The 25,779-nt window shown below is 43.5% G+C and overlaps 1 protein-coding gene and 1 long non-coding RNA gene across 14 annotated transcripts in view; one reads left to right on the forward strand and one right to left on the reverse strand.

Moving 5' to 3' along the window:
* LOC112646351 (uncharacterized) overlaps nucleotides 1-14,250 on the reverse strand; it is a 32,523-nt gene extending 18,273 nt beyond the window's left edge. Inside the window, exons 1-8 of one of the 7 annotated variants that reach the window (XR_007411158.1) lie at nucleotides 13,788-14,250; nucleotides 13,221-13,398; nucleotides 12,280-12,356; nucleotides 11,134-11,219; nucleotides 8,971-9,060; nucleotides 6,071-6,198; nucleotides 4,464-4,745; nucleotides 308-1,713 (exon numbers count right to left, since the gene is read on the reverse strand). This is a non-coding gene — a long non-coding RNA (uncharacterized LOC112646351). Of the gene's footprint in view, nucleotides 1-307; nucleotides 1,714-4,463; nucleotides 4,746-6,070; nucleotides 6,199-8,970; nucleotides 9,061-11,133; nucleotides 11,224-12,279; nucleotides 12,357-13,220; nucleotides 13,399-13,787 lie in introns of all 7 variants that reach the window. The other 6 variants (XR_003127590.3, XR_003127586.3, XR_007411157.1 and 3 more) reach the window with 6 other exon arrangements.
* The window catches only part of RNF216 (ring finger protein 216), a 161,461-nt gene that overhangs the window by 62,716 nt on the left and 72,966 nt on the right, over nucleotides 1-25,779 (forward strand). For all 7 annotated transcript variants that reach the window (XM_035717569.2, XM_035717567.2, XM_025426283.3 and 4 more), the window contains 2 exons: nucleotides 1,003-1,151; nucleotides 1,645-1,723. In XM_035717569.2, the coding sequence (XP_035573462.2) occupies nucleotides 1,003-1,151; nucleotides 1,645-1,723 (228 nt within the window). The remainder of the gene's footprint in view (nucleotides 1-1,002; nucleotides 1,152-1,644; nucleotides 1,724-25,779) is intronic.

Here is a 25,779-nt window from a genome sequence, read left to right on the forward strand (position 1 = left end):
AAAAATAAAAAATAAAAATAAAAAAGAAGTAACTGTCCAAGGTCATATTTCTCTGTCCAAAATTAGTGTCTCTTGATACCAGCGTAACAAAATATGAAAAGGAATTTTATTTTATTTTGTCTTAACAAACGATTAAAAACCAGAATTTTTAAAAATAACCAATAATCAAATCATTCAACATCAGTTATTCTAAAGTCAATTGTAGTTGAGTCAAGAACAGAGTAACTATTACTAGCAGGATGTTGTAGTAGGCAGACTAATGGCCCCCCAGAGATATCCCCATCATCCCAGAACCTGTGAATGTTACCTTACATGGTGGAGGGGACTTAAGGTTGCTGGTCAGGTGGCCTTGAAATGGGGAGAGCATCCTGAATTATCCAGATGGGCCCAGTGTAATCACAAGGGTCCTTAAAAATGAATGAGAGAGGTAAAAGAGGAAGTTGGAGTGATGTGTTGTGAGGAGGACTCAGTGTGCTACTGATGGCTTTGAAGGCGATGTCTAGGGCCTGCTTGGGCAGCTGTCCCAGAGGCTGTCTTCCTTTCTCTTGGAAGAGTTTTAGTCCCCTGACCATCTGAAGGGGACAGGATCTGGACAGAGGTTTGTCAGACAACCTTCTTATTTTTCGTCCATATTCTTGTCAGTCCCCTCTTACACCATTTATCTCTGCCTTCCCTGATACCTTATACCTCCTGTCTTTTTAGGGTCTCTGGAGGAAATCAACTCTCTTCTGACATATACTTCCTTGAGAGATACTATCCCGTGATTTTCCTTGTTGCTCTCCATCTTAATTGTGGTTTGCACTGAGAGAGGCCCTCTGGTCCTATATCAGAGATGGACTTTGTGGTCTCTTTCTTAACCACTGTTTATTGGCTTTCTGTTGAGGGATGCATTGAACCACTGAGGTTATGTTTTTCTAAAAATCTAGTTGAATTTTCTTTCCTTCTTTTTTTTTTTTTTTTTTTGGTTTTGTTTTGTTTTGGCCTCCTGACGTTATAATTTAGTCAGAACTCAGCTGCATGGAAGGCAGTTGCACGTGTTCGTTCCCAACCAGTGAGCTGGAGAAGGTGCTTCCTCAGACCATCCTGTATAAATACTATGAACGGAAAGCTGAAGAAGAAGTCACTGCAGCTTACGCTGATGAGCTTGTCAGGTCAGTTCTCAGAATTAGAAAGTGTCATCTGTCACCTCATTGCCCATTAGACTGTCTGAACACTTTCATCAGAGATAAACATTCTGTGACAAAGCTGGATCTTCTAGGTCTTCTGGCATTGTCTTCGGAGCAATAAGGGAATATTATTATTATTGGAAATATTTACATTTTACTACATTCCTTGGTACCTCTTCATCACTTGGCTTACAGGTACAATCATTTCGCATGGGTTGGAGGATAAAGGAAAAATGACGTGCAAGTTGTTCTTACAAAGATAGGGGGTCTTTGTTTATTGAGTGGTTTGCACTGAGATAGGACCCAAATTGGCAGCTGCATTTGTGGATAAGAGCCAGTACAAAGCAGAGCCTCAGTGCGTGTTTTAGTTAAAAGTAAGGAGATATGACTGTCCATCTTAAAACTCCGTTAGCATGAGCTGTCACATGGAACCAATTTAATATTCTGAGTAATATTCCTTCTACTGTTTTGATTGTAGATGCCCCTCTTGCAGCTTTCCTGCTCTGTTGGACAGTGATGTGAAGAGGTTCAGTTGTCCCAATCCTCGCTGCAGAAAGGTAAGGAAGCAAATTATTTTCTAGATTCATTTGAATTTTGGTGTTGTGGACTACACTAATGGCCAGATACCTGCTGGTTATCTCTGTGCTGACCCCTGAGAAGGATTTGTGTGTGTTCCTTTTCATGAAAGTAAATGAAGATCAATACTTTGTGAATCATGGTTGACATGGTTACAGAAATGGGGGCCACCTGTGGAATTCCAGTCACAAAGCTCTAGATTCCTCTTGTATGCCTTCTTTCTATAAGGCCAGATGTTGTAAGGTAAAATGTGAAGGGTTTTTTTGTTTCTCTCAGTGTGCCAGTATTTTTCTTGGTTGTTTTTTTCACTCCCCTGTTGTGTTCAAATAACCTTCCCCAGGGATCCCTGGGTGGCGCAGCGGTTTGGCGCCTGCCTTTGGCCCAGGGCGCGATCCTGGAGACCCGGGATCGAATCCCACATCGGGCTCCCGGTGCATGGAGCCTGCTTCTCCTTCTGCCTGTGTCTCTGCCTTTCTCTCTCTCTGTAACTATCATAAATAAATAAAAATTAAAAAAAAAAAACAAAAACAAAAAACAAATAACCTTCCCCATGTGCACAGACACACACATACACTCTCTTCCTGCTGTTTTCAAAGTCCAGACAACACTCCTTTGGTTGAAGGCCTGGGCATCATGGTCGCATCTGTTGCATTGGGTAGATTATTCACTAACTATTCTTAAAAGAACTGATTGTGTTGGGTACCAAAGCCATCCAGTCACCTTCCTGCTGAAAATCTTCTTTAACTAGATTCTTCTGTGAGCTAAGAATGTCTTAAAATGTGTCAGCTAATTACAGACTACTGTAAATAGTTGACAGTTTTTACTAAATATTAGCATCAACCTAGATGTATGTATGTTTTAAGTCATTTTTCTAAAATAGCATGACCGAGGCATCTGGGTGTCTCATGCGGTTAAGCATCTGCCTTCAGCTCAGATCACAATCCCAGGATCCTGGGATAGAGCCTACATCAGGCTCCTTGCTGAGCGAGGAGCCTGATTCTCTCTCCTCCTGCCCCTCCACCTGCTTGTGCACATATTCTCTCTCAAGTAAATAAATTTTTTAAAAATTTTAAAAATAATAATAATAAAATAGCATGACCAGAGTTGAACATTATAATATCTCTGCCTTACGAGGGAGTGAAGAAACAAAAGTAATCTTTGGGAAAGGAGTAAGAAACTATAAACTAATGTACTAAATTTTATTCTTTCGTTTTCAGCATTCACATTTCTTTTAAAGTCTGGGCATACTCTTAGAACTGACATGTCCGTTTAATAATTTCTCCCTACCACAGGCTGTTGGCTAAAACAGCTGTCCCAATTGTCTCTGACTTTTGGAACTAAGTGAAATACCTAACCACCCTGAGCACTGGAATGCCTAGAGAAGCAGTAGCCAAGGGAAGGAAAGGCAAGGGTGGGAGAAGAGTGAAGATATTGGAATATTCTAGATCTGAGGAGCAGTAGCGTTCTGAAGGCTCACATGCTGGATGGGGCTAGGTTATATAGGCCTTTAACACCAGTCTAAGGTGGTGGAGGGGAGAACAGCAAGGGAACTGATGTAACGAGATCTCTGGCTGTTGTGTAGTCCAGGTGAGAGGTGCACATCACTGCCACCTCCTGTGGAGTCTCCATGAATTGCTAAGATGGAGCTGGGAACTACATTTCCTCTGAGGATTCCAAATTAGTCCCTACCAGGAAAAGTACTCATAGACAATTTGAAATGTCAAAGAGAAGGTGAGGCCATTATTCTCCAGAGACAGTTACGGGCAGTGATAAGGGCACAAATGTGTCTGAAACAGTGTCCTGTGAGTGTCTTCAGAACATCAACCTGGAATGTCAGTGAAAGTGTTCCAATGGCTTTTAAGATCTGAAGCAAAGACATTAAACTGTCAGCTTCCTCTCAGTGGAAGGGATATACATGCCTTGTTGACCTTGGAGGTGGCCGTGTAGCTTCTTTTGGTCAATGAAATGTTAGTGTGGATGAGGTCAGTCTCTTGCAGAAAAAGTGGTAAAAACATAATTTGGGATGGTGTCAACAAGGTGGCACACAGTAGGTAGCCTCAGACCCTCCTTTCCCAGCCCCCTATGGAAACACTGATCAACGGTACATAGACCAGTTTCCTTTGTGAAAAATTTAGAAACCAGTTAAGAGGTTCCCGCATTCCAAATAGTTCAATAGCCAGCTGCATTGAAGCCTGTAGGAAAATTCATGGAACTCACTTGCCAGAGCCACTCCTACCTGCACGTGCAAGAAACCCCTAAATCCTAGCTCCTTCCCAGGGGAGGTAAAGGGAAGACTCAAGTATAATCTAGCTTTCAGACATCTTGGGCAGCTATCTAAGGGGCCGGCTTTGATCTTTCTTGACCCTAAAGCACTGACAGGAAGGAACACCAGGACTCAGGAGATTGCCAAGAACAAAGGCAACATTTATTTACTCGTTTTTAATTTTTTTTAAGTATGCTCTATGCCCAACATGGGGCTTGAACTCCCAACCCCGAGATTCAAGAGTCACATGCTCTACCAACTGAGCTGCCAGGTACCCCCAAAGACAACATTTTAAACTAACATACACTTGCTCACCATTGCCCTTTCTCTGTTTATTGTGGAAAGAACTGGGGAAAACCCCAACTCATGGCTTCTCCCTGAGGAGGGAAAAAGTTGGACCAGGTGTCTGGTGTTCTGGCTTTGGGGAGTACTGCCTAAAGGGCTGATTATTGTCTCACCTGACTCAATGCACTGACAGGACTCTGTGTACTCTAGATGCCCGGATGCATCTGAGAATACAAGAGAGCTGGGAGGCTTGCTGCTGCCCCCCAAAGGACCCACAGTTCAGACAGAGGCAGCGATTGATACAACTTGGCAGCTTCTCCCTCAGAGAAAGGAAGAGTGGAGCATGCATCCAGTGTTCTAGCTTCTGGGGATAGGAGGTTTTTGAAGGAACTGGTTTCTCTCTTGCCCACCTCAGCACTGATGAGACCAGCCATTCTCTAGATGCCTGGGGGCTCCTGAGAACAAAAAGGAGTTGGAACAGCTTAAAACAGCTCCAGAGTACCTGCAGTACTATATAGACACCAGAGGGGAAAAGATTATAAATAGCTCCTGAAAAAAAAGGGGGGGGGGGGCCAAAACTTCTCTAATTGGGAATTTACACACATTAGGTCCAGAAAAGACACATCCAAAATAAAGGCCCCTGGAATCTGTAGTTAGGCTGATTGGTAAAGATCTTTCCCTATACAAAGCCAGTATGTAAAGACTGGAACAGGTGACTTTCTTCAAATTCATGGACCCTACCACAAAGCAACAAGACACACAAGAAGAAAAATGGTCAACCAAAGGAACAAAGTAGATCTCCAGAAAGGACCCAGAAGAAAAAGAAGTATGTGAATTACCTGACAAAGAATTCAAAATAATCGTCCTAAAGATGCTCAACAAGTTCAGGAAAATGATATGTGAACAAAATGAGAATATCAACAAAAAGAAAATACTGTGAAAAATCAAAATTGGAGCTGAAGAATACAATTACTGATAGAAAATTTCACTAGAGGGATTCAACATCGGATGTGACCAAGCAGAAGAAAGAACCAGTGAACTCAAAGACAGGTCATTGAAATTATCTAGTCAGAAGAACAGAAAGAAAAAAGAAGTAGTATGAAAAATAAGGAAAGCTTGAGGCACAAATGGGAAGGACATCATTAAGTGAACCAGTGTATACGCTGCAAGAATTTCGGGGGAAGAGAGAAAGAGACAGAAAGCTTATTTGAAAAAATAATGGCCAAAAACTTCCAAAATCTGGAAAAAGAAAATGGATATCCTAATTCAAGAAGCCAAATAGGTCCCAATTAGAATCAACTAACACAGTGTATTGGAGAGTTGATATTGTTAAAATTTCATACCTACCTGCCCATGCCACTTATAGATTTAATCACAGTCTATGAAAATCCCAACTGCTTTTTTTGCAGAAACAGGAAAAAAAAAAAAAATCCTGAAATTCGTAGAGAACTGTCAAGAATCCCAAATAGCCAAAACAATTTTGAGAAAGAAGAACAAGGCTGAAGGCCCCTTACTTCCTGGCTTCAAAGCTTATTACACAGCTACAGTAATCAAAATAGTATAGTACTGGCATAAAGACAGCTACAGACCCATGGAACTGAACAGAGAGCCCAGAAGGAAGCCCACACCTATGCAGTCAAGGGCACTGAGATTACACCATGGGGAAAGGTCATTCTGCTTGACAAATGGTGCCTGCAGAGGAATGAAAATTGGATGTTATCATATACCACAAACAAAAATCAAAATGGATTAAAAATTAAAACATAGGAAACTTCCTAACCTTTGGTCTCTGCAGTGATTTTGTGGATATAACACTAAAAGCACAGACAACAAAAACAGACAGATGGGACTGCATCAGATTGAAAATCCTTTGCACAGCAAGGAAACCATCAACAATGGAGAGGTAGCCTATGGAATGGGAGAAAGTAATTAATTAATACTACTTAATTATTACTAAATTAATACTTAAGGGTTAATATCTGTAATACTCTGATAAAGGGTTAATATCTAATACACAGCAACTCCTATAATTCAATAACAACCAATCAGAATTAAGCCAATTAAAAAATGGGCAAAAGACTTGAATAGACATTTCTTCAAAGAAGAACATACACATGGCCAACAGATACATGAAAAGGCACTCAGCATCACTCATCATCAGGGAAATGCAAATCAAAATCACAGTGAGGTCATTTTACACTTACTAGGATGCTCACTATCACAAAAAAGGAAAAAAGAAAATAGTGTTGATGGGAATGTAAAATGGTGCATCAAAGCAGTATTGAGTGTCCTCCAAAAATTAAAATTAGGGGCGCCTGACTGGCTCAGTTGGTGGAACGTGTGACTCTTGATCTCAAGGTTGTAAGTTCTAGCCCCACATTAGGTGTAGAGATCACTTAAAAATAAAATTCTGAGAACATTTTTGGGGGGAAAAGTAAAATCTTGGGGTGCCAGGGTGGCTTGGTTGGTTAAGTATCTGCCTCTTGATCTCAGTTCAGGTCTCAATCTCAGGGTTGTAAGTTCAAGCCCCACATTGGGCTCCACACTGGATGTGGAGGTGGGGGATGGATAGATTGATAAAATTTGTTTTAAAAATCAAGGAATAGGGCAGCCCGGGTGGCTCAGCGGTTTAGCGCCACCTTCAGCCCAGGGCCTGATCCTGGAGACCCGGGATCGAGTCCCACGTCGGGCTCCCTGCATGGAGCCTACTTCTCTCCCTCTCCCTCTGCATGTGTCTCTTCCTCTCTCTCTCTCCCTCTCTCTGTCATGAATAAATAAATAAAATCCAAAAAAAAAAAAAAATCAAGGAATAAAACTGCTATACAATCCAGCAATCATACTTATGAGTATTTGTCGATTGAAAACAGGTTCTTGAAGAGCTATTTGTATTCATGTTCATTGCATTATTGTTCAGAATAGCCAAGATATGGAAGCAACATAAATATCTATCCGTGGATGAATGAGTAAAGAAAATGTCTTTCTATACGATGGAGCATTAGTCAAGATTTTAAAAGAAAGAAATCCCGTCATGCTACAACATGGGTGAACCTTTAGAACGTTATGTTAGTGAGATAAGCCCTTCACAAAAAAAAAAATACCATATGATTCCATATACTGGAGGTATGTAGTCACTCACAGAAGCAGAAACTAGAATGGTGGTTGCCAGAGACCAGGAGAGGCAGAAAGAGGGAGCTGCCATGCAATAGATGTGGAATTTCAGTCACCTGAGATACAAAAGCTATTATATGCGTAGTTAGCAATACTGTACTCTACACTTGAAGATCTGTTCATAGGGCAGGTTTCATGTAAAGTGTTCCTTTTTTTTTTTTTTTTAAGATTTTATTTATTTATTCATGAGAGAGAGAGAGAAAGGCGCACAGACACAGGAAGAAGCAGGCTACATGCAGGGAGCCTGACGCGGGACTCGATCCTAGGTCTCCAGGATCACACCCTGGGCCGAAGGTGGCACTAAACCGCTGAGCCACCCAGGCTGCCCTAAAGTGTTCTTTTAACACAACAAAAAAGAGAGCTGATGGTTCGTTGTGTCTTTTTCTTCTGCCAAGATGAACATGTAGAAATAAGTCTCTGTTTTGAGCTACTGAAGTTTGAGTCTATTCCAACAACATAACCTAGCATGTGCTGACTGATACAGATCATGAGAACCAAAATGGATGATGGGGGTGGAGAAAAGGAGCAGATTTGAAGAGTAAGAGTAATGAGAAGATAGGATTAGAAGGAGAAATTCTGACTAGAGGTGGGGAGAAGTCCCGATGACTGACTTCTCTGGTTTGGTCCACTAAGTAGGTAATGATGCTATTCACATACAATTGCAAATAGAATAGAAAAAGAGGGGTGTCTGGGTGGCTTAGTCAGTTAAGCATCCAACACTTGATTGGTTCAGGTTGTGATCTCAGGGTCATGGGATCAAGTCGTCCCACATTGGGATCCACACTGGGCATGGAGCCTGCTTAGGATTCTCTCCCTCTCTTACCTCTCCCCTCCCCTCTCTCAAAAAAAAAAAAGACAAATAGAAAAAGATTCCAGGAGAAAAGAAATTCGGTTGATTCTGTTTTAGACATGTAGAGTTTTGAGGATGGAGGTACTCTATGTGTATGTCTTGCTTATGCCTAGCACATAGTAGGTGCTCAGTAATTACTTAGAAAGTGACTGGGGTGAGGAACATGAGGCAAGATGTAGCCTAGAGGAAAACTTTGTAGTCAGGAGTAAGAAGCATTGGAAGGAGGGAACCATGGTGACAGGGAATGAGCTGGGAGCACGGAAAGCCTATGGCAGGGCATCCAGGAAGTAGATCACAGGAGTTAGAGTGCTTATAGCATTTTGATTTAGAATCACCTCAAATTCATTAGATGAGTTTGGGGAAATTCTTATCATTAAAGTCAGTCCTAATAAGTTCAAATTTTATATTTCCATATATTTCCATTTATGTCCCTTAGTAACATTTTCCAGTAAAAAGAATGCATCATAAGATGTTCTCAATGAATTGTGCTTCAGAACTTGACCGTCCCTGAAGATGAGAGCATCCACATTCTGGATACTTTTCACCATTAGGGTAAGGTTTGCAGAGTTTATTTAGCCCACCATGAAAAATAAAGTAAAACTGTCTTGGGAACCTGAGGCAGGGACAGAGGGTCCTTCACCAGGAGGGGAGAGTTCACTCACCTCATCATTAGAACTAAGCTGGTCCCTCCTTATTAGGTGCTATGGAGAGGAGTCACCACGAGGTGGCACTGGTACTCCACGAACAGTTCTCTGGAGCATTTCAGAAGTATGTCAGTCAGCAAGACACTCTCATAAACAGAATTCTTTTAGGCTTAGTACCAAAGCAAACCACTATGTGCATTCAGAATTTAATAGCAGAGATGTCGTGTTTTTAGAACCTATGCATTTACCTTTTCAATTACACGAATTCTCCTTATGACGTTGTTTCTTTTCAACTAGGTAGCTAAACCAATCATTAATCCTTGAGGATTGCTAATGTTTTAAGAAATAAGCCACAAACTGATTTTGGCCCATGTGAGACTAAGGGCATCTGCTTCCTCATTGCAGTGTCTTTGCCAGTAATCTAAGCTCCGGTTAGATTTCCAGGAACTTGTCACTCCAGATGAGGCGTTTATATTAATGCATTATCTAGAGGCAGGCTTGAATGCCTGGAATCATTCCTCTAAAATCCCTTAAGAGAATAAGATACTGTATCTTTGATGAAATGGGGAGAGAGTCTTTGTTTCATTGATATGATGGAATGCTTTTGTCAAGGCCCTCTGCGCCCTGTGTGTTCACAGATAAAGGATTCATCCAGTTTGTTTTCAGCATGCTGTTTTTAGGAACGAATTGAAAATGTTTGGTGTGGGACTGCAGAGTGTTAGATAAAAGGAGATTTGAAAGCAGTGCTTCTGGAATATTTATTCTGAGGGTCAGAATTTCCCTGTTGAGTCTTTCTCTACCTTTCCAAAACCATAGCTTTGCTCCATAAATTCAGAGGTTTGTACATGGAGCTTTCCAGAAAGGTGGCCAGAGCTACAAGGTGGAGGTTTAAGTCTATTCATGAAGTAAGCACTAAAGGAGGGAAACCCATTGGGTGTAAGACTTTAGGCAAAAAGAACTGTGAAGGACACCTGGCTTGGTGTTCCTTAGTGAAGCCAAGAGAGTGAGTGTGGCTGTACAACCACTTGTCTTTTCCCGGTGTCACTTGTACTTGTTTTCCTTTGTCTCTCTCACCATTTTTCCCTGTGTTTCTCATTTCTCTTTCTTACTCTTTTTCTACTGTTTCCAGGCCCTATCTTATCCTTTGTAGCATTCAGTGTTACCGACTCTACAGCAGTGAAATATAACCAAAATTCACATCTGCAGTGAACCAGTTTGTTGCTAAAAAACAGGCATCTGCAGCCGCCTACAGTAGCTGAATGGCTGCGTGCAGAGAATGTAAATGAGCCTGGACCAGCTGTCAGTGCCAGGGCGGCTCCAGCTGTGACAGTGGACGGTTGGCACTTATTAGCAGCACTATAATTTGAGGCCCAGCCAGTCAGCTGACTCCTGTGCTGAGCACAGGCATTTACATTTATCTAGATATGAATGAAGCTTGATCCTCTTGTCCCCACTATCAGGGAGGATCTTTATTCAGGAAGTTATGTTGACAAGAAACAAATGGGTAACAAAAGGATTTTTAAGTCCCAGAATGAGGGCTTTTTCACTGGCATGGAAGTCCATGCTTCATAATGCAAGTCCACAAAAGAAGTGGGGTGGGGTGGGAATTCCCTCTCAGGGATTTGGCCTGCCCCTACTCACAAGGTGAATCACTTCCTTCAGAGCTGGAGGGTTTTGGCAAAATAGCTTAAGACCGCAGGCTGCATGGTATGCACCCATGTTGGATAAGTACCTCACAGGGCTCTCAGCTCCCTGTGTTCCCCACAGCCACCCGAAATAAATGGCCATGGAGGTGTGGAGTGATAGTATCTACCCAGTGGTGAGAACCCAGAGGGAGGCTTCCCGGCCTCAGACATAATGCCAGAGTAGATCCTAAGCAGCATCCCTGTGAGCCATCCTCCAGTCAGGCACAGAGCAGAGCTGGCATCGTGGCAATGAGCTTTCAGGATCTAACTCTATTTTTGACTTAATGTTTTTGTCACTTTTCAGTTTTTAAAATTCCTCATAGCAGACAGCATAGTGAATGTGTTCATCATAGGCTTTTTGATCCTTAGGAGATTCTGGCTGATAATTCATTACTTGACATCTTAACACATCTAACACTAGGAATAGAGAACCTGATTCTCTCAGTGTGTGTGTGTTCCCAAGAATAAAACCAACAAAAGGCAGAATATTGCTTACCTCTTTTCCTTTCCAACCTTCCCAATAAAAGTCCTATAAATACCATATTTGTTGTTTGCACACTTATTCAAAAGGGAGATAGACATCTACCTAAGGGGAGGAAGGGTAAAATATATACATAAGTACATAGGAGGCACCTGGTTAGCTCAGTCAGTAGAGCTTGCAACTTTTCATCTTGGGGTCGTAAGTTTAAGCCCCTCGTTGGGCGTAGAGGTTGTTCAAAAATAAAAAAAATCTTTAAAAATATACGTATAACACACATATACACAAATATATACCTACAAGTAAAACACAAAAGCCAATATGAATAAAACACTTATTTTTGCTTCCCTTTAGCCCTACAGGAGTAGTTTTTATTCTTATATTTCATGTTTTCTGTCACTTGATATTGGGCACTGAGTGGTGAAAACAACCTCCTCTCCTTCCTGGCCTGCCTTAGAGGAGGCTAGGAGGCTGGTAAGGGGGCACCAGCAGTGCTTCCAGAGCTGCCCCTCCAGAGGGCTGGCGCAACCACTTCTCCCCTGGAAACTCAGGTTAGCACTGCCTCTCCAGCAGGCAGAAGAGTGCATTTCAGAGCCGAAGTGGTCCAAGACAGGCTGAGCTGTTGGTGTGGACTTGGGTGTTCACTTCTTTTCTCGTCCCCCCACCCCCACCCCCCGGAGGTGGGCATTACTTTGCCTTGCCCCCAGAGAACATTCTGGTGCTTCTTTTCTCACCCAGGGAAGCTACTCTAGATGGTTAAAATGTTACCCCCTTCCAGGAGACAAATCACAGAACTTCTTGTTGAAAATGAAGAGGCTTTGTGTCCCTCCTCTGTCAGCAGTGCTCAACCACTTACGCTGGTTGTGAGTTGTGAGTGTTGAGATTTCTCTTGAGGAGCACTGTGTGAGAAGTATTCACTGACGTGCTGTTCTGGACCCGGCACTGGGCTGGGCGCTGCAAAGCTGCAAGTGGCAAGGTGCCTATGGCCATTACCTTTGCTACAGCTCAGGAGACAGTCTGGCGTCATAGGGAACACAGGAGATTTTGATATTAAACCGGCTCATGCTTTCCTTCCAGCTCTTCCATTTCTTGGCTTTGAGACTTAGGGTAAATACATCTCCCTGAGCCACAGTTTTTTCATCTGTACAGTGAGAATGGTTGCACCTACCTTGCAGACTACTGGGGAAAGTCAGTGATGCGTCCACTGGGTCTCATAAAGTGAGGGCAGAGGAGTCAACAGCCTAAGATAGGAGAAGCATGTGCTCCAGTGCCTGCACATCTGAGGTCAGGAAACAGCTGCCGCACAGGAAAGGTGGAGACTGATGCCAACAGTGCGTGCAGGTGAGGAATACCTAGAAAGGAGGACCCTCTCCCAAATTTGTAAAATCTCCTGCAGGAGTGTGGGATTCCCCTAACATGGGCAGATGTAAGGTCCCATGAGGAACCAAAAAATGACTCCTCACATACCTTACTTAGCCTTTCAGATCATGTACTCAGAAAACTTTTTTTTTTTTTTTTAAAGATTCTATTTGTCTATTCATAAGAGAGACAGAGAAAGGCAAATACATAGAGAAGCAGGCTGTCTGCAGGAAGTCCGATGTGGGACTCAGTGCCAGGACCCCAGGACCATGACCTGAGAGCCAAAGGCAGACACGCTCAACCACTGAGCCACCCAGGTGCCCCGAAAACTCATTTATTACTAGCATGCCACAGTGGAAAGGGGATAGGTTTTTTTAAGCTAAATTTTGTGCTAATACTTTCTGTAAGAAATGGTAGCTGTCACTTCAGCCCACATCATTCAGGTTCAGAGAAGGACCTCCGCTACCTTGGGGAGAACTGTGTCCTAATGAAGGCTACCCATGGGTCTGCCCTGTGAGTCTCAGTTGCTTGGTCCACAGCACTGCTGTGTGACGACCTCTTCTTGGGTTTCTCATTGATACATTTTTTTATTTATCCCTGTCTGAAAGGATTGGCATCTCAGGGAATAATATTTAAAGAGATGAATGTAGGAAGGACCTAGAAAAACGATAGTACTTTTTGCTAGAGAACTCAGAATTAGTCACAAAGTGAAGATAAAAAGTCCATGGTTAGTCTCCATGACTCACGGGTTATGTTTTTTGTCTTCTCGGGAAGGTGCTCATCTTTGAATCTTGACCATTCCACCAACCCCTATTGTAGCAGGCAGGCCTGGAGGTCAGGGTTGCTCACCTTTCACTGTCCTTGTAGTAAAAGGACATATTTCCTTGTCTCTCTTTTGTTTGAGTTTCTACTAAGATACATTGTCTGTGGTATGTAAAGAAAGAGACTGTGAATTAACAGACTTGTATGGGCACTTCAGCCTAGCCCTGTTCACAAACCATATAGGAATCATAAGCTTTAAGTGCCTCTTTCTGGAAACCACACATTATTTGTTTAGTGCCTTCATATATTTTGTTAAAATAACTTAATGGCTTTTGTGTGTGTGCCTGTGGCCTCATCAAAGGAGAGATGCATTTTGATTCACAGTGTTTAGAAATCTTCATGTTAAAAAATCCCTCAGGAATTGATATCTACAAAATATCTCTTTATAGTCATTTGCCTTTTTTTTTATTATCTATTCACTAATTGTGTGACCAGGTGTCAGCATTTTGATTTAATTTGTTTTACCAAAAAGAAAAAAAAAATTGTTTTACCAGTTCTCATTGCAGTGTCCTTGGGAGGAGTATGTGTGTGCATCACACGTGCATGCATGTGTGTGCATCTATGTGTTGGAGCATAATGCCTTCATGTCCCCTCTTTGCGTTCTCTGCACAGAACACTGCAGGGCTTCCACCCTTGCAGGTAGAAGAGAAATTGTTGCTATGGTAATAACAGAGGCATGAAAACACCCCATCTCCCTGTGGGTGTCTGTGTCAGGGAGGAGGAATGTGGGCAAGGGAAACAGGAGCAAAGAGGAATGCTTAAAGCATAGAGCAGAGCTGTTGCAGGGTGAAATTTCTCGTGTGTGCTGTTGGATTCAAGGTCATTTTCCTATTGCTGTGTAGTGCCTGAGCAATGTAAATGGTGTTTTACCATTCAGTGTCCTCCCTGACTTTGAAACAAACATACAGAGAATGAGAAGAACCTCTGTCACCTCTCTAGTCCCCAGAGGCTGCATGGCCACCTCCAGGACCACGATTAGAAATGCGTGTCTGTATCTGTCTGCCAGTTTACTGTTTTAAGTGGGATTAACCGCCCAGACCCAGCACCCATTGCCCTTCATCTCCACTGTCACAGGAGCCAGACCTGCCATCTCTCGAAACTGAATGGCAGCTCTGTGCTCTGTATCTGCACCACATATTAATGCTCCATGAGTAAACAGGCTCAGAATGACCTTGGTGACTAAGATCAGTGCTGACAAACTAAGTCCAGTCTGCCAAGGTCAGGGTAAGAAGCACAACCACAATTCTTGTGTCATTCTATCAGAAAGAGCAAAGGTGGTCGTCGGGGTCCTGTGAGGTGGGGGTTTGGTACCTTGTTAAACAGGCAGATGTTGAGGGGCATGCCAGTAGAGCTCTTACCAGTAGTCTCTCTTAGGGACTTCTGCTCCTTCTCTGGTCAGTCACAGCTAGCAGATAACAATATCAGGAGTTAAAATCCAGGGATGCCTTACTTGGTATTGTGCAGCTTTAGGTGTGATTTGGGTATGTGGTTTTAGGAGTCCTTATCTTTTGGAGATACTAATGAAATGATGTGCCTCTGAGATTTGCTTTAAAATTACACTGGGCGGGACCCCTGGGTGCCTCAGCGGTTGAGCGTCTGCCTTTGGCTCAGGGCATGATCCCAAGATCCAGGATCGAGTCCCACATCGGGCTCCTCTTGGGGAGCCTGCTTCTCCCTCTGCCTGTGTCTCTGCTTCTCTCACGAATAACTAAATAAAATCTTAAAAAAAATAAAATAAAATTACACTGGGCAAGAGGATGGGAGAGTAGATGGAGTACAAAAAGTTGATTGGCCCTGAGATGATCCTTATTAAGCCTGACAGATGGGTATGTGGAGACCCATCACTCATGTTTATTGCCTACTTTTTTATATATTTAAATTTTTTCTTAATAAAAAGTTAATTTTAAAAATACCATATTAAAAACTAGTTTCACTTAGCTTTTCTGTATCTGTGTTCTTACCTACTTCATTGCTTTGAAGGCATCTTACTCTTGGGAACTGGAAAGACCCTTACTCAGGTGTCCAATTCTGTAGCATGGTCACTTTTTTTAAGAGAGGAGTAAAATTTGTTACATAATAGGAAAAATGTCAGCAGCTCTTTGTGGGAAGATAAAAGGGCTGATCATCTTGGAGGAGGGAAGGCTTAGTGTGTGTGTGTGTGGTTTCTCTGTTCGTGTAAGATTCTTCTGTAGGAGTGGTAGGGACCTACTGTTTTCCAGCTTCCCTGAATAAAAAGACTTCAGCTACCCAGGAATTCAAGATCGCTCCCAGGAATTCCAAGATCACTAGACTATAATGTAACCAGTGAAACGGGTTCTGGGAACCTGGGGCCCTGTGCCAGGGCCCTGCTGGAGGCTTTTGGACAACTTTGGATAGACTCCTTTCTCTGGAATGACTTCCAGCATATGGTGCAGCTTCAAGGCCAGAGAAGAGACCAGATGACCTTTCAAGTGTCCTTCCAGTCCAAAGTCCCTGGTTTCCAATACTGAGGGTTTTCAAACTGGTGTTGGTATTTGCTTTTCAAAGAGAGACAGACTGAGTTTCTCATATCAAATCCCTATAGCCTCATAAAAGCACTTTTCAGTTTTATTTTCCATCAGAAATTCCTATGAAAAGCATTTGAAGTTTCAAAAGCTCCCTACACCCAAGAAGCTGATTGAGATTTTAGCCCAGAGAGTGACGTAGATCACAACTTTTTCTTCTCTTATCTTTGACTACAGTTTTCCTTTTCCCTTCCTCTCTCCTCTTCAATGAGATTTTGCTGCTCTAAACATCTCCAGTTGCCACAATCTTAAGCTCCCAGCCCTCTCCCCTCCCATAAAAGCTGCCGCCTCTTCTCTCCCAGGGCTGGTGCCCACTCTGACCTCCCCTTAGCTCTCTCAGCAACAGTCTTCTCTCCAGGCACGGGTTACCCCCCACCCCCGAGCCTCTGTCACCATGGCCCTGTCTGCTGTGCAATTCTTCTTTTGGACTCACTCCTTCCTAAAACTTTTGCCTTGCTATAGTTGTGTGGAAGCCAATGAGGCTTTTGTGCCCCATTCTCCCTACATTTCTTCTGTCTTCTCTAAACATGTTCCTTAGCTGCTCGCTCAGCATAGGCTTGCTCAGCATACAGGCTGATGGACTTTGATTGGAATTTGGTCATTTGTTTAGCAGATTTTTTTTTTTAGCATTACTATGTCCGAAGAAATACAAGAGTCAGTGACAGCCCTACACTGAGATCTAGGTCAGGAAGGCCAGCTCCTTGTGCAGACAGCTAAGTAGTAGATGGTGATGGGGACTACTGGAGGGAGCCAGGGGAGGGGACAGTCTGGAAACACTTTGTGGGAGAACTAGATCTTGGCCTGACAGTTCTAACAGGTAGACCGGTATTCCTGGCCAGGGAGTGACTCAGACAGAACTGTTCAGAGGTCAGCCAGTAGATGTGTGTAACAGAGCAGGAGAGAAGTAGACTACAGATAGAAAAGGGCTGTGCAAAACAGGGGCCTGACTCTTGATCCCAGACCCCCCCACACACATACACACAGCTCTTGTGACCCTGATGTAGGGATGATGTAGGAATGGTATGATCAAAGTGCTGGTGGGAGGATGGATGGGCCTTGTAGAGCCATGAAAGAGGGCATGGGGGGGTGGGGAGAGGCTGGAACATCTGGTCACTTCTGGTGACGTAGCAACCCGAGACCTGGGAATGCACAGTGGTCTCATGGTCCTTGGTTAACAAACCCTCCAGTCCCAAAGCCCATTTGTACAGTGCTGTGGACATGTGCTAGCATTCTTTTAGTCTTCTCCAGAAGGCCTTAGTGTGAGTGAATTGGCCTAGGGAAACACCAGTCTTCTGTGGCTGACTGGGGTGCCAGGCCAGAAGGGAGAGACAGCAGCAGTTAAGAGTGGTGGTAGAGGCAGACAGTCCAAGGTTGGCAGTGGACACATCCTAGGCACACATGTGCAGGAGGCCAGCAGTCCCTGGAGTACACCCCCCTCTTGGTAGTGGAGGTGGGATTGGGGGTGCTGTGGTAGAGGGGTCCACAGTGCTGGCTACGGCAAAACCAGACACATGGCTCCTCCTATAGTGACTGCTGCTTTGCTACATTTCCAGCTGTTTTTTTAGTCCTTGGATGCTTTAAATATGGAAGAAACCATGTAACCATCACAAGTTTTTCCCCACCCATTTAAAAAAGGCTTGTTTTCCAGCTGAAAGCATGTTGGATAAGCTTAATTTCTCTCGCTCAGATAAGCTTAATTTCCCTAACTCCGATGTGCATACAGAGAATTGCCTAATTCTCCTTTTGCAACATGTTTTCCCAGCTGCTGTGAGGCCTGTTTTTTTTTTGTTTTTCCTGTGGGCCTCCTGACAGAAATGCAAACAATTTAAGGCCCTCTGGTACCAACTGCTGTTTGTTACCCCAGGGACTTGGATATTGGTGTGTTTTCCCAGGAATGTATTTATCTGGAGTCAGTGGCTACTCCTCCATCCCTCTGAGCCATGCAGGAGACAGGGAATGGCCTGGGCTGGGCTTCAGCAACAGCTGCAGCCCCTCCTTCAAGCAAGGTCACCTCCCTGCCCAGCTCCAGTCCCACAACCTCATTGTGCAAGGAAATGAAGCTGTTCCTTGGATGCAGTCTGATTGGAAACATGTTTTCTGGAGCACCTCTGCTTAGATCTTCCAGCAGAACACAAACGGCCTTTTTAAACCTTGTTTTGTAAAAAGTGCATCTCCACCAAAATAAGACTTGACACTCTTCATAAATAAACACATCCCTTTGCAGGCAGAGCAAGGAAGGAATGCATCTGGGAGCAGTTTGGCTGGGGTTTGCTTTTCCCCTGCTGAATGCCTGGCGTGCACTGTCCATCCAAGGGTGGCTGAGAGGAGAACACTCTATTCTGTTGCTGCCAAAACCACAACAAATGACAACTTTCCGTTCTGTCATCTCTCTCGGCTCCACTGCTGGGCAAGCAATTCATTTTTCTACCATAAAAGGGCAATGAAACTTGTGTAGAGCCATGGTTCTTCTGCACTGCAGTGAGAAAGCAGAAGACAGCCAGGGAGAGAGCACAGTGGTGCTTTTGCCGGGCACACCTCCTACTTAGGCCAGGCTGCAGGGTGGTGGCAGTAGTCAGAGCTGAGAGTGGGAGGCATGCCATCTGATTGGGCAGGGTGAGGTCAGAACAGGCGTGGGTATCCTTGGCATCTTATACTCATATGGTGGGAATATGAATGCGTAGTTCAAACCCTGTTCGGAGAAGCTACGCTGAGCCTGCCTACAGGTAGTTCTGTAATACTGGCATCTGGTTTTCTCAATTTGTAATTTCAGGTGCTAGATTTATAAAGGATACCTGGGAGACCGTATAGCCCCGACACCTTCATTGTGGAGATAAAAGGAAGAGGTTAATATAGCTTGAGGAAATTACCCAATTTCTGTCTTTCAGTTATACATGGGCTCTGGATTCAGGGATAGCTCTCTAACTGTATATGTCCTCAGTTGTCCATCCATATACAGTTTGCCTCTGCTAATGGTGGGCCATAGAGACCCAGACTAATAGAAATACAGTTTTGTTCTGTTTTGTTTTAAGATTTTATTTATTTATTTATTCATGAGAGAGACAGAGAGGCAGAGACCTAGGCCGAGGGAGAAGCAGGCTTCCAGCAGGGGAGCCCAATGCAGAACTTGATCCTGAAACCCCAGGATCATGCCCTGAGCATCCTGAAATACAGTTCTTAATTGGTGGATTTATGTGTCAGTCAGCCAGAGCCTTCCAAAAAGTATCTATCCTTTGTAATGTTGTTAGCTGTAAGATTCATGGACTCTAGGTGATTGTAAATAAATGTTCAGAATCATAGGAGTAGGTAGAAAGCAAACTTTTAGCTATTTTGACAACATTAGAGTGGCTACAAAATTCCCACCCCGTAACAGCCTGGTGAAGAAACCAGAATACCATCTCAGCATACATTGAGCAGGAGCCCCATGCCACAATATGGCCGCCTGCGCAGACCTCTGCCCTGGGCCTCTGCCTTCTCTCAGAGTGCCCACTGCCCTAGAAAGAGCATGTTCTCAGATTGAGCCAGGAACTGTGCCCACATCTTTTTGCCTGGCTCCCGCAAAAGTTTTCCTGTAAAGAAGGACTAAGGACTAAGTTTTGTCATTTATACTTACCTTAACCCTTTATTTTTTTTTTTTATTTTTTTTTTTTTTTAATTTTCATTGATTGGAGTGAGAGGAGCATGCATGAGCAGGGGAAGAACAGAAAAGGAGAGGGACAAGCAGATTCCCTGCTGAGATTAGAACGCTACTCAGGGCTCAATCCCAGGACCCTGAGATCATGACCTGAGCCACATGCTTAACTGACTAAGCCCCCCAGGCGCCCCTACACTTACCTTAAGTCTTAACTGTACATCTTATTTCATAGTGGATGCTGGAACTGAACCAGGCACATTCTTCAGGGAATAAAAACCATGTCCAAAAATCTTGCTGATCTGAAAATTTGGGAAGAAAGCAAGGATTTTCAAGTTTAAACTTTATTACCCAAATAGAACTGGTGGTCAGGATAGATTCTCAGCTCATTGGCTCAGAATCAAAAGTTAACTCAGAAGTCATTCCTGGAAGAGAATATCACTGAGCAGAGATGGCAGAAAGAAGTTCAGTATAATGATTCAGTATCACATTCCTAGACCTTGTTGGAAACTATAGGATTAGTTTAAGGACGCCTGAATGGTTCATTGGTTGAGCTTCTGCCTTTGGTTCAGGATGTGATCCTAGGGTCCTGGGATCGAGTCCCATGTCTGGTTCCCCACAGGGAGCCTGCTTCTCCCTCGACTTGTGTCTCTGCCTCTCTCTTTGTGTCCCTCATGAATAAATAAATAAAATCTTTTTAAAAATTATATATATATATATACATATATATATATATGATTAGTTTAAACCTTAATGTTTAAGCAAATAAAGCAATTAGGTAGGCAGTGGTAAAATGGAGTATTTACACAATTCTTTTTTAGCATGACTTGTCTAAATTCTTTTTTTTTTGTCAGCAATGTATAAGTAAATATCTTATTAATCTATTAAAGAACTGATTGGTGTATTTTTCCCTGTTACTTCTCAATATCCTCACTGCCGTGGGAATAAACAAAATAACACCCAAAAGAATTTGTCTCCACTGCCTGTCACACTCAGTCTTTGTAGAAACTTTGAAGCCTTTGTTGTCAGCAGCAGCAAGAGAATTTCATCTTACAGAACACTTATTAAGTGCAATTTTTATAAGGCTAATTTCTCAAGCAAATAGCATTTCCTTCTTGGATGTAGCCTCTCCCTCCCATCCATCACTGTCTACGCATGCCTGGGCGTCCTGGCCATGTGGTGACCAGCTTAGAGACAGCAGCCTGCTCACTTCCTAATTTGGTCACAGTATGCTTCAGGCAGCCTTGCCAAACTTAGAAAAACACAAACACAGGGAGTAGCTTTGATATAGCAAAGGGGGATTTCCTCTTATCAGAAGACCTACAGTTCGCCTCTTGCTTCCTCTGAAAAGAGGAAGTGACACTTTGGGAGGTTATAGCTCACCCTGAAGTTCCCTCTTTAAGCCGCCTCCTCCATGCTGACCTCTTCCCAGCTCGTTGCTGCTCGTCTCTTCCTCAGCTATCTTAATGCCTCTCAGCATTTGCAGAGTTTAATTTTATTCTTAAGGAATACAAGGAATTTTAAGGAGTAAGGAATTTTCCACTTGAATGTTCATCAACAGGAAACAAGTTAAATATATTTTGGTGCAGGCATACAGTGGCACACACCAGGGGATGGCAGGCTTGTGCTATGAAGGGCACAATAGCAGGCAGTTGAGGCTTTTCTAACCATATAGTCTGTCACAGCAACTCCATCCTGCCTTTGTAGCTCACAACTAACCCTGGACAATGTAGAACAAATGAACATGACTGTGATCCAGGAAGATCATGTTCATAAAAACAGGCAGCCGGTCAGATATGGCCCATGAACTCCAGTCAGCCAGCCCATGGTGTACCATAAGATCTAAAAGGATGATATGGGTCCAGTAGTGCCAACAGGGAACTGCACCCAATATGTTGTTAGGTGAAAAAAGCCAGATATAGAGCAGCGGGTGGGTCTCAGATGAGCACAGGAGAGGTGTGCTGACATGTACAGGAAATCCATGCGGAAAGGCAGTTTCTTGCACTGATCCCCAGGAGTTGCCTTAGTGGAGGCCCACTGGGGGTGGGAGGGGGTCATGCATCCATTACTCCTTCATTTCAAAAAATAATGCACCCATTTTCATCAACCCAGTCAACGCTGAAATTTTAAAGCAAAGGGATTTTGTTTTATTGGTTTTAAGGGAACTTGAAAAGTAGAAATGTGATTTTTAAGCTGTGCTTATGTATTTTCAAGCCTATAGCCATTTTTCCTGGATCGTCGTGGGGGCCGACTTCACCTCCCTCAAAAAAAGTGCATGGCCTCAGATTATATGTGAGGTGGTGGGGTTTCAGGGCAAGTGAAAAAAGCTGGAACTCGGCAGCTCTGCCTTTCTTCTCAGTGGCCTTTCTGCAGGAGCCCCATCTACAGCACGTGCTCAGGAGCTGCTGGACAGTATATGCAACCAGTGAGAAAACCATGGCCCCAAAGTGAGCCCCATGGGGATAAATACAGCTTTCATTAGTTACCATTCAAGACTGCTTCCAGCTGCTTCCTTTTCCCACAGAGACTATTTCTGACTCACAAGTAAGAATGGGTTCTGATTCACCTAAGCATTACGATGACCAGTTTTTAAAATGTCTGCCCTTGGTTGTGAAACTAACAGATACAGTTGTTATTTTCCTAGTATGTAAAACAGCTCACTTTTGGTATGCGAGGTACAAATAAAAGGTTTAGTAGCAAATCCTTCTCTACTTTAAAAGACAGTGAAGATAGCAGCTCAGGAGTCACAGGAGCAGCTCAGGAGTCACGGGTGGTGGTCAGCCTTGCTGTGTGGCCCCTCCCCCACCTACCAAGCGACTATTTCTCAAATAGCTGTTCTAATCCTTTTCCATGTATGATTTGCAGGCTTGTGTGTGGTCATTCAGTTCTGTGAAGCTCTTTGCAGGAATGTCGGGATATTGTACCTTTTGAAATCCCCCTTGGAACCGTGGTGCTTTGGGGGATTTGCAGAGATGCAGAAGCAGTCGTAACAACGCAATCTTGTCTTCCATGAGGGAGGGCCTGGCTGCCAAACCCAGGGCCTGTTCTGCATCACTTGTCTTGACTTTCCTTTAAAAGCATTAAGTGGGAAGGTACCAGTTCTGCTGAACAAGCAGGCATTAGGCATTGCCTTTTATAAGAGAAGTCATTTAAAACATCGAAAATATGTTTGAAAGATACTAGTATACTTTCCTCTGACCTCAATTTCATACACTAGTAACTCTCCAGTCCCAGAGACTTAGCAGGGACATGCTCCCTGCCAGGTGGCCAGAAATGTGTGTCCACCCAGAAGAGAGTGCAAGCTTGATTGAGGACACTGGGAAGTTGTGCTTTGCCATACATATTGCCCTAAAGGGAAGCTGCACATTTCAAAAAATAGATTTAAATCTCTTTTTCTCTCCATATCTCTCTTTATCCCTCATCCTTCTCCCTCTATCTTACACACATACTCTCTTCCTCCCCTAACAACACCACCTGCACACCACCACCACCACACCCCCGCCCCCCACCATAGCTCTCTCCATTACTGCTTTTAACCTTGAAACCTCTGTTGTACACTTACGCATCCATCCTGTTCCTACTCTTGCATTATTAATGGGCCTGGAGCAATCCAGCCAGAACGCTGACATTACTAATTACTGCTTATAACCAAGAAGTAAGGAGCAGGGAGTAAAGTGGGTCACAAGACAGTGTCATAACAATAAAACACTGCTGTCGGGCAAAATTGCTTAGCGTCTGTGCTCCGTTGTTCAGGGTGGAGATGGGCTTTCACCACGGGCTGACCTGGTAAAGACCCTGCTGGCGGGAGGGGAATAAATGCTCTTCACATCGGTCACCCCAGGCTCTCGCTGTCTGTGCATAGGGTTGGAGAAGGGGATTTGTATTGTTTCCATCAGTACAAAAAACATCCGGAATTCTTACTCTAGCCGAACAGCCTTTTGAAAACAGGCTCTTTGCTGTGATGGTACGAGCCAGAAGGAAATACAGCAGAGAGGCAGGGAGAGCGCAGAGGGCTGGCTTTGTCCCCTCAGGGCCACATGCTCTGTGCCCTGTGCCTGGATCCACCCTTCACCTCCAGGTGTGAGCCTACCCATCTGTTAAGTCCCCTCCATCCTGACTCCTTGGCAGGTCTACACACTTAGGTGCATTCGTCTGTGCTGTTAGAAGATGTGAGCTTGGTGGACCAAGCACATGCACTTACCTGACTCACAAAATACCGGGTGGTAGAGCATCGTCAGAGGAGAAGGGTCCTGAATATAACTCTGCACTCAGCTAGCCAAGGCCCTTCCCAACACCTTTCCTCTGTGGAATGAGGATAACACCAGAGCTACTTATTTGGGAGGAGTTGTTTGGTTGCAGATGTATGTGGAAGACATGTGGGTTGACATGCCCGATGTGAACTGCAGTGGCAGTTTCTTTGAGGTGAGGGCAGCACCTCCTCCTACAGCCTGAGTGGTGTATGTTTCAGGGAACATTTCACTGTGCCGCAGACATTGATAAATCTCAGGCCTTTAATGTCACCTCAGAAACTTGGCCAAAACCTGCCCAGCTTCTGAGAAACACTGACCGTGTCTTCTAGAGGAATAGGAAGTAAAAAGGGATTTTATAGATGTGAGTAAAATAAAATATAATCAAACTCTGCAGGCATAGGTTACCTGCCCCTTCACATACCACTTTCTAGATCTGTGCATATTTAAATTAGTTTACTCACGTACTATCATGGAATTACAGTCCTGAAACTAGATTTCTTATGCCATGGAAACATTGCTTGTAGAAAGTCCAGGAAGAAAGGAAAACTACTTTGTAATAATATCTTCTAATTTCATTTAAAAGCATGAAAGACCATTTTGAGAGGACACAAAACTTAGATTTTTCTTGAAAACAGCTTTATGAAAGAGGAATTATTGATCACTTGACAGAACTGAGAGGTGGTAGGTTTCTAGGTGCCCTGCCTCCTGGTCTTGAGATGTTTTGACTTTCCTTTTCTTCTTCCTGTTCTTCCTTTTTTTTTTTTTTTTTTTTTTTAATACTACAAATGTAGCCATAGTTGACAGAGTATTGGGGTGAGTCATGGTTCTCAGAACTGAAAGTAAATCCTGTCGCTTTTCCCATGTGTTATACCAACCAGATGCTGGAAGCAGGCTGTGTGAAATGGCAGGAGTCCCGAGGTGGCAGGGCTCTCTAGTGTGCTCTCAGGTGAGCGTGAGCATGGACACTGATGTCCAAGTCTCGCACCAGGAATTCGTTTCTTCACCTTGCTTTCCTGTTCCTCCAGGAAGGATGGAGCCATAGCAGAATTCCATATACCCTGAGCTTTTCAGATCCACTTGATGAAAAAGAGCTCTCTAGTTTCTTTGAACTTTTTTTTCTCTCCTCATTTAATCAACATTTGAGGTCAGAGTCTATTAAATTTTACTTTAAAAAGCATAGTGATCTGCATAGTAATGTTAACTTGTCATTTAGGGACCTGTGTCATACTTCATCAAAAGCAACTTTTTTGATAAGGATGTGAAATAGGGGCACGTGGGTGGCTTAGTCAATGAAACGTCTGCCTTCGGCTCAGGTCATGATCTCTGGGGGAATTGGGATCGAGCCCCACATGGGGCTCCCTGCTCAGCAAGGAGTCTGCTTCTCCCTCTGCCTCTCCCCCCAGCTTGTGCATGCGTGCTCTTTCTCACACATACACAAATAAATAATTTTTTTAAAAAGCATATGAAGGGCAGCCCCGGTGGCACAGCAGGTTAGCACCGCCTGCAGCCTGAGGTGTGATCCTGGAGACCTGGGATCCAGTCCCATGTTGAGCTCCCTGCATGGAGCCTGCTTCTCCCTCTGCCTGTGTCTCTGCCTCTCTTTCTCTCTGTGTCTCTCATGAATAAATAAATAAAATCTTAAAAAATTAAAAGATAAAAAATAAAAACCATACGAAATAGATAAATTGAAAATTACCCAGTGCTAGAGTCACCAACAAAATCTTGCATAACCCATTCCAAAAAAATAAGATTGACCTTGGGAGGTACTGGTCAGGAGACCTCTCCAAGAAATTCACTGTTAAGTGAAAACAAGGTAAAATGTGTGCATTGTGAGTGTTTAAATTCTTTTGTATAAATGTAAAGGATTTATCTGTTGTTTTTTCTGGAATGAAACAAACTGCTGAAGGAAGGCTTGAAATAAGAGGAATGCACTTTGTCTTCATTTATGCCTTTTTTGTGTTTCTTAGTAGCATGTACCTAGGTGTGCTTGCTCTCACCAGTAATCTCTGTATCAACAGAGACTAAAACAAAATACCCAACAACACTAAGACAGATAACGGGT

This window comes from Canis lupus, chromosome 6, assembly GCF_003254725.2.
Source record: "Canis lupus dingo isolate Sandy chromosome 6, ASM325472v2, whole genome shotgun sequence".
In the NCBI taxonomy this organism is placed as follows: domain Eukaryota; kingdom Metazoa; phylum Chordata; class Mammalia; order Carnivora; family Canidae; genus Canis; species Canis lupus.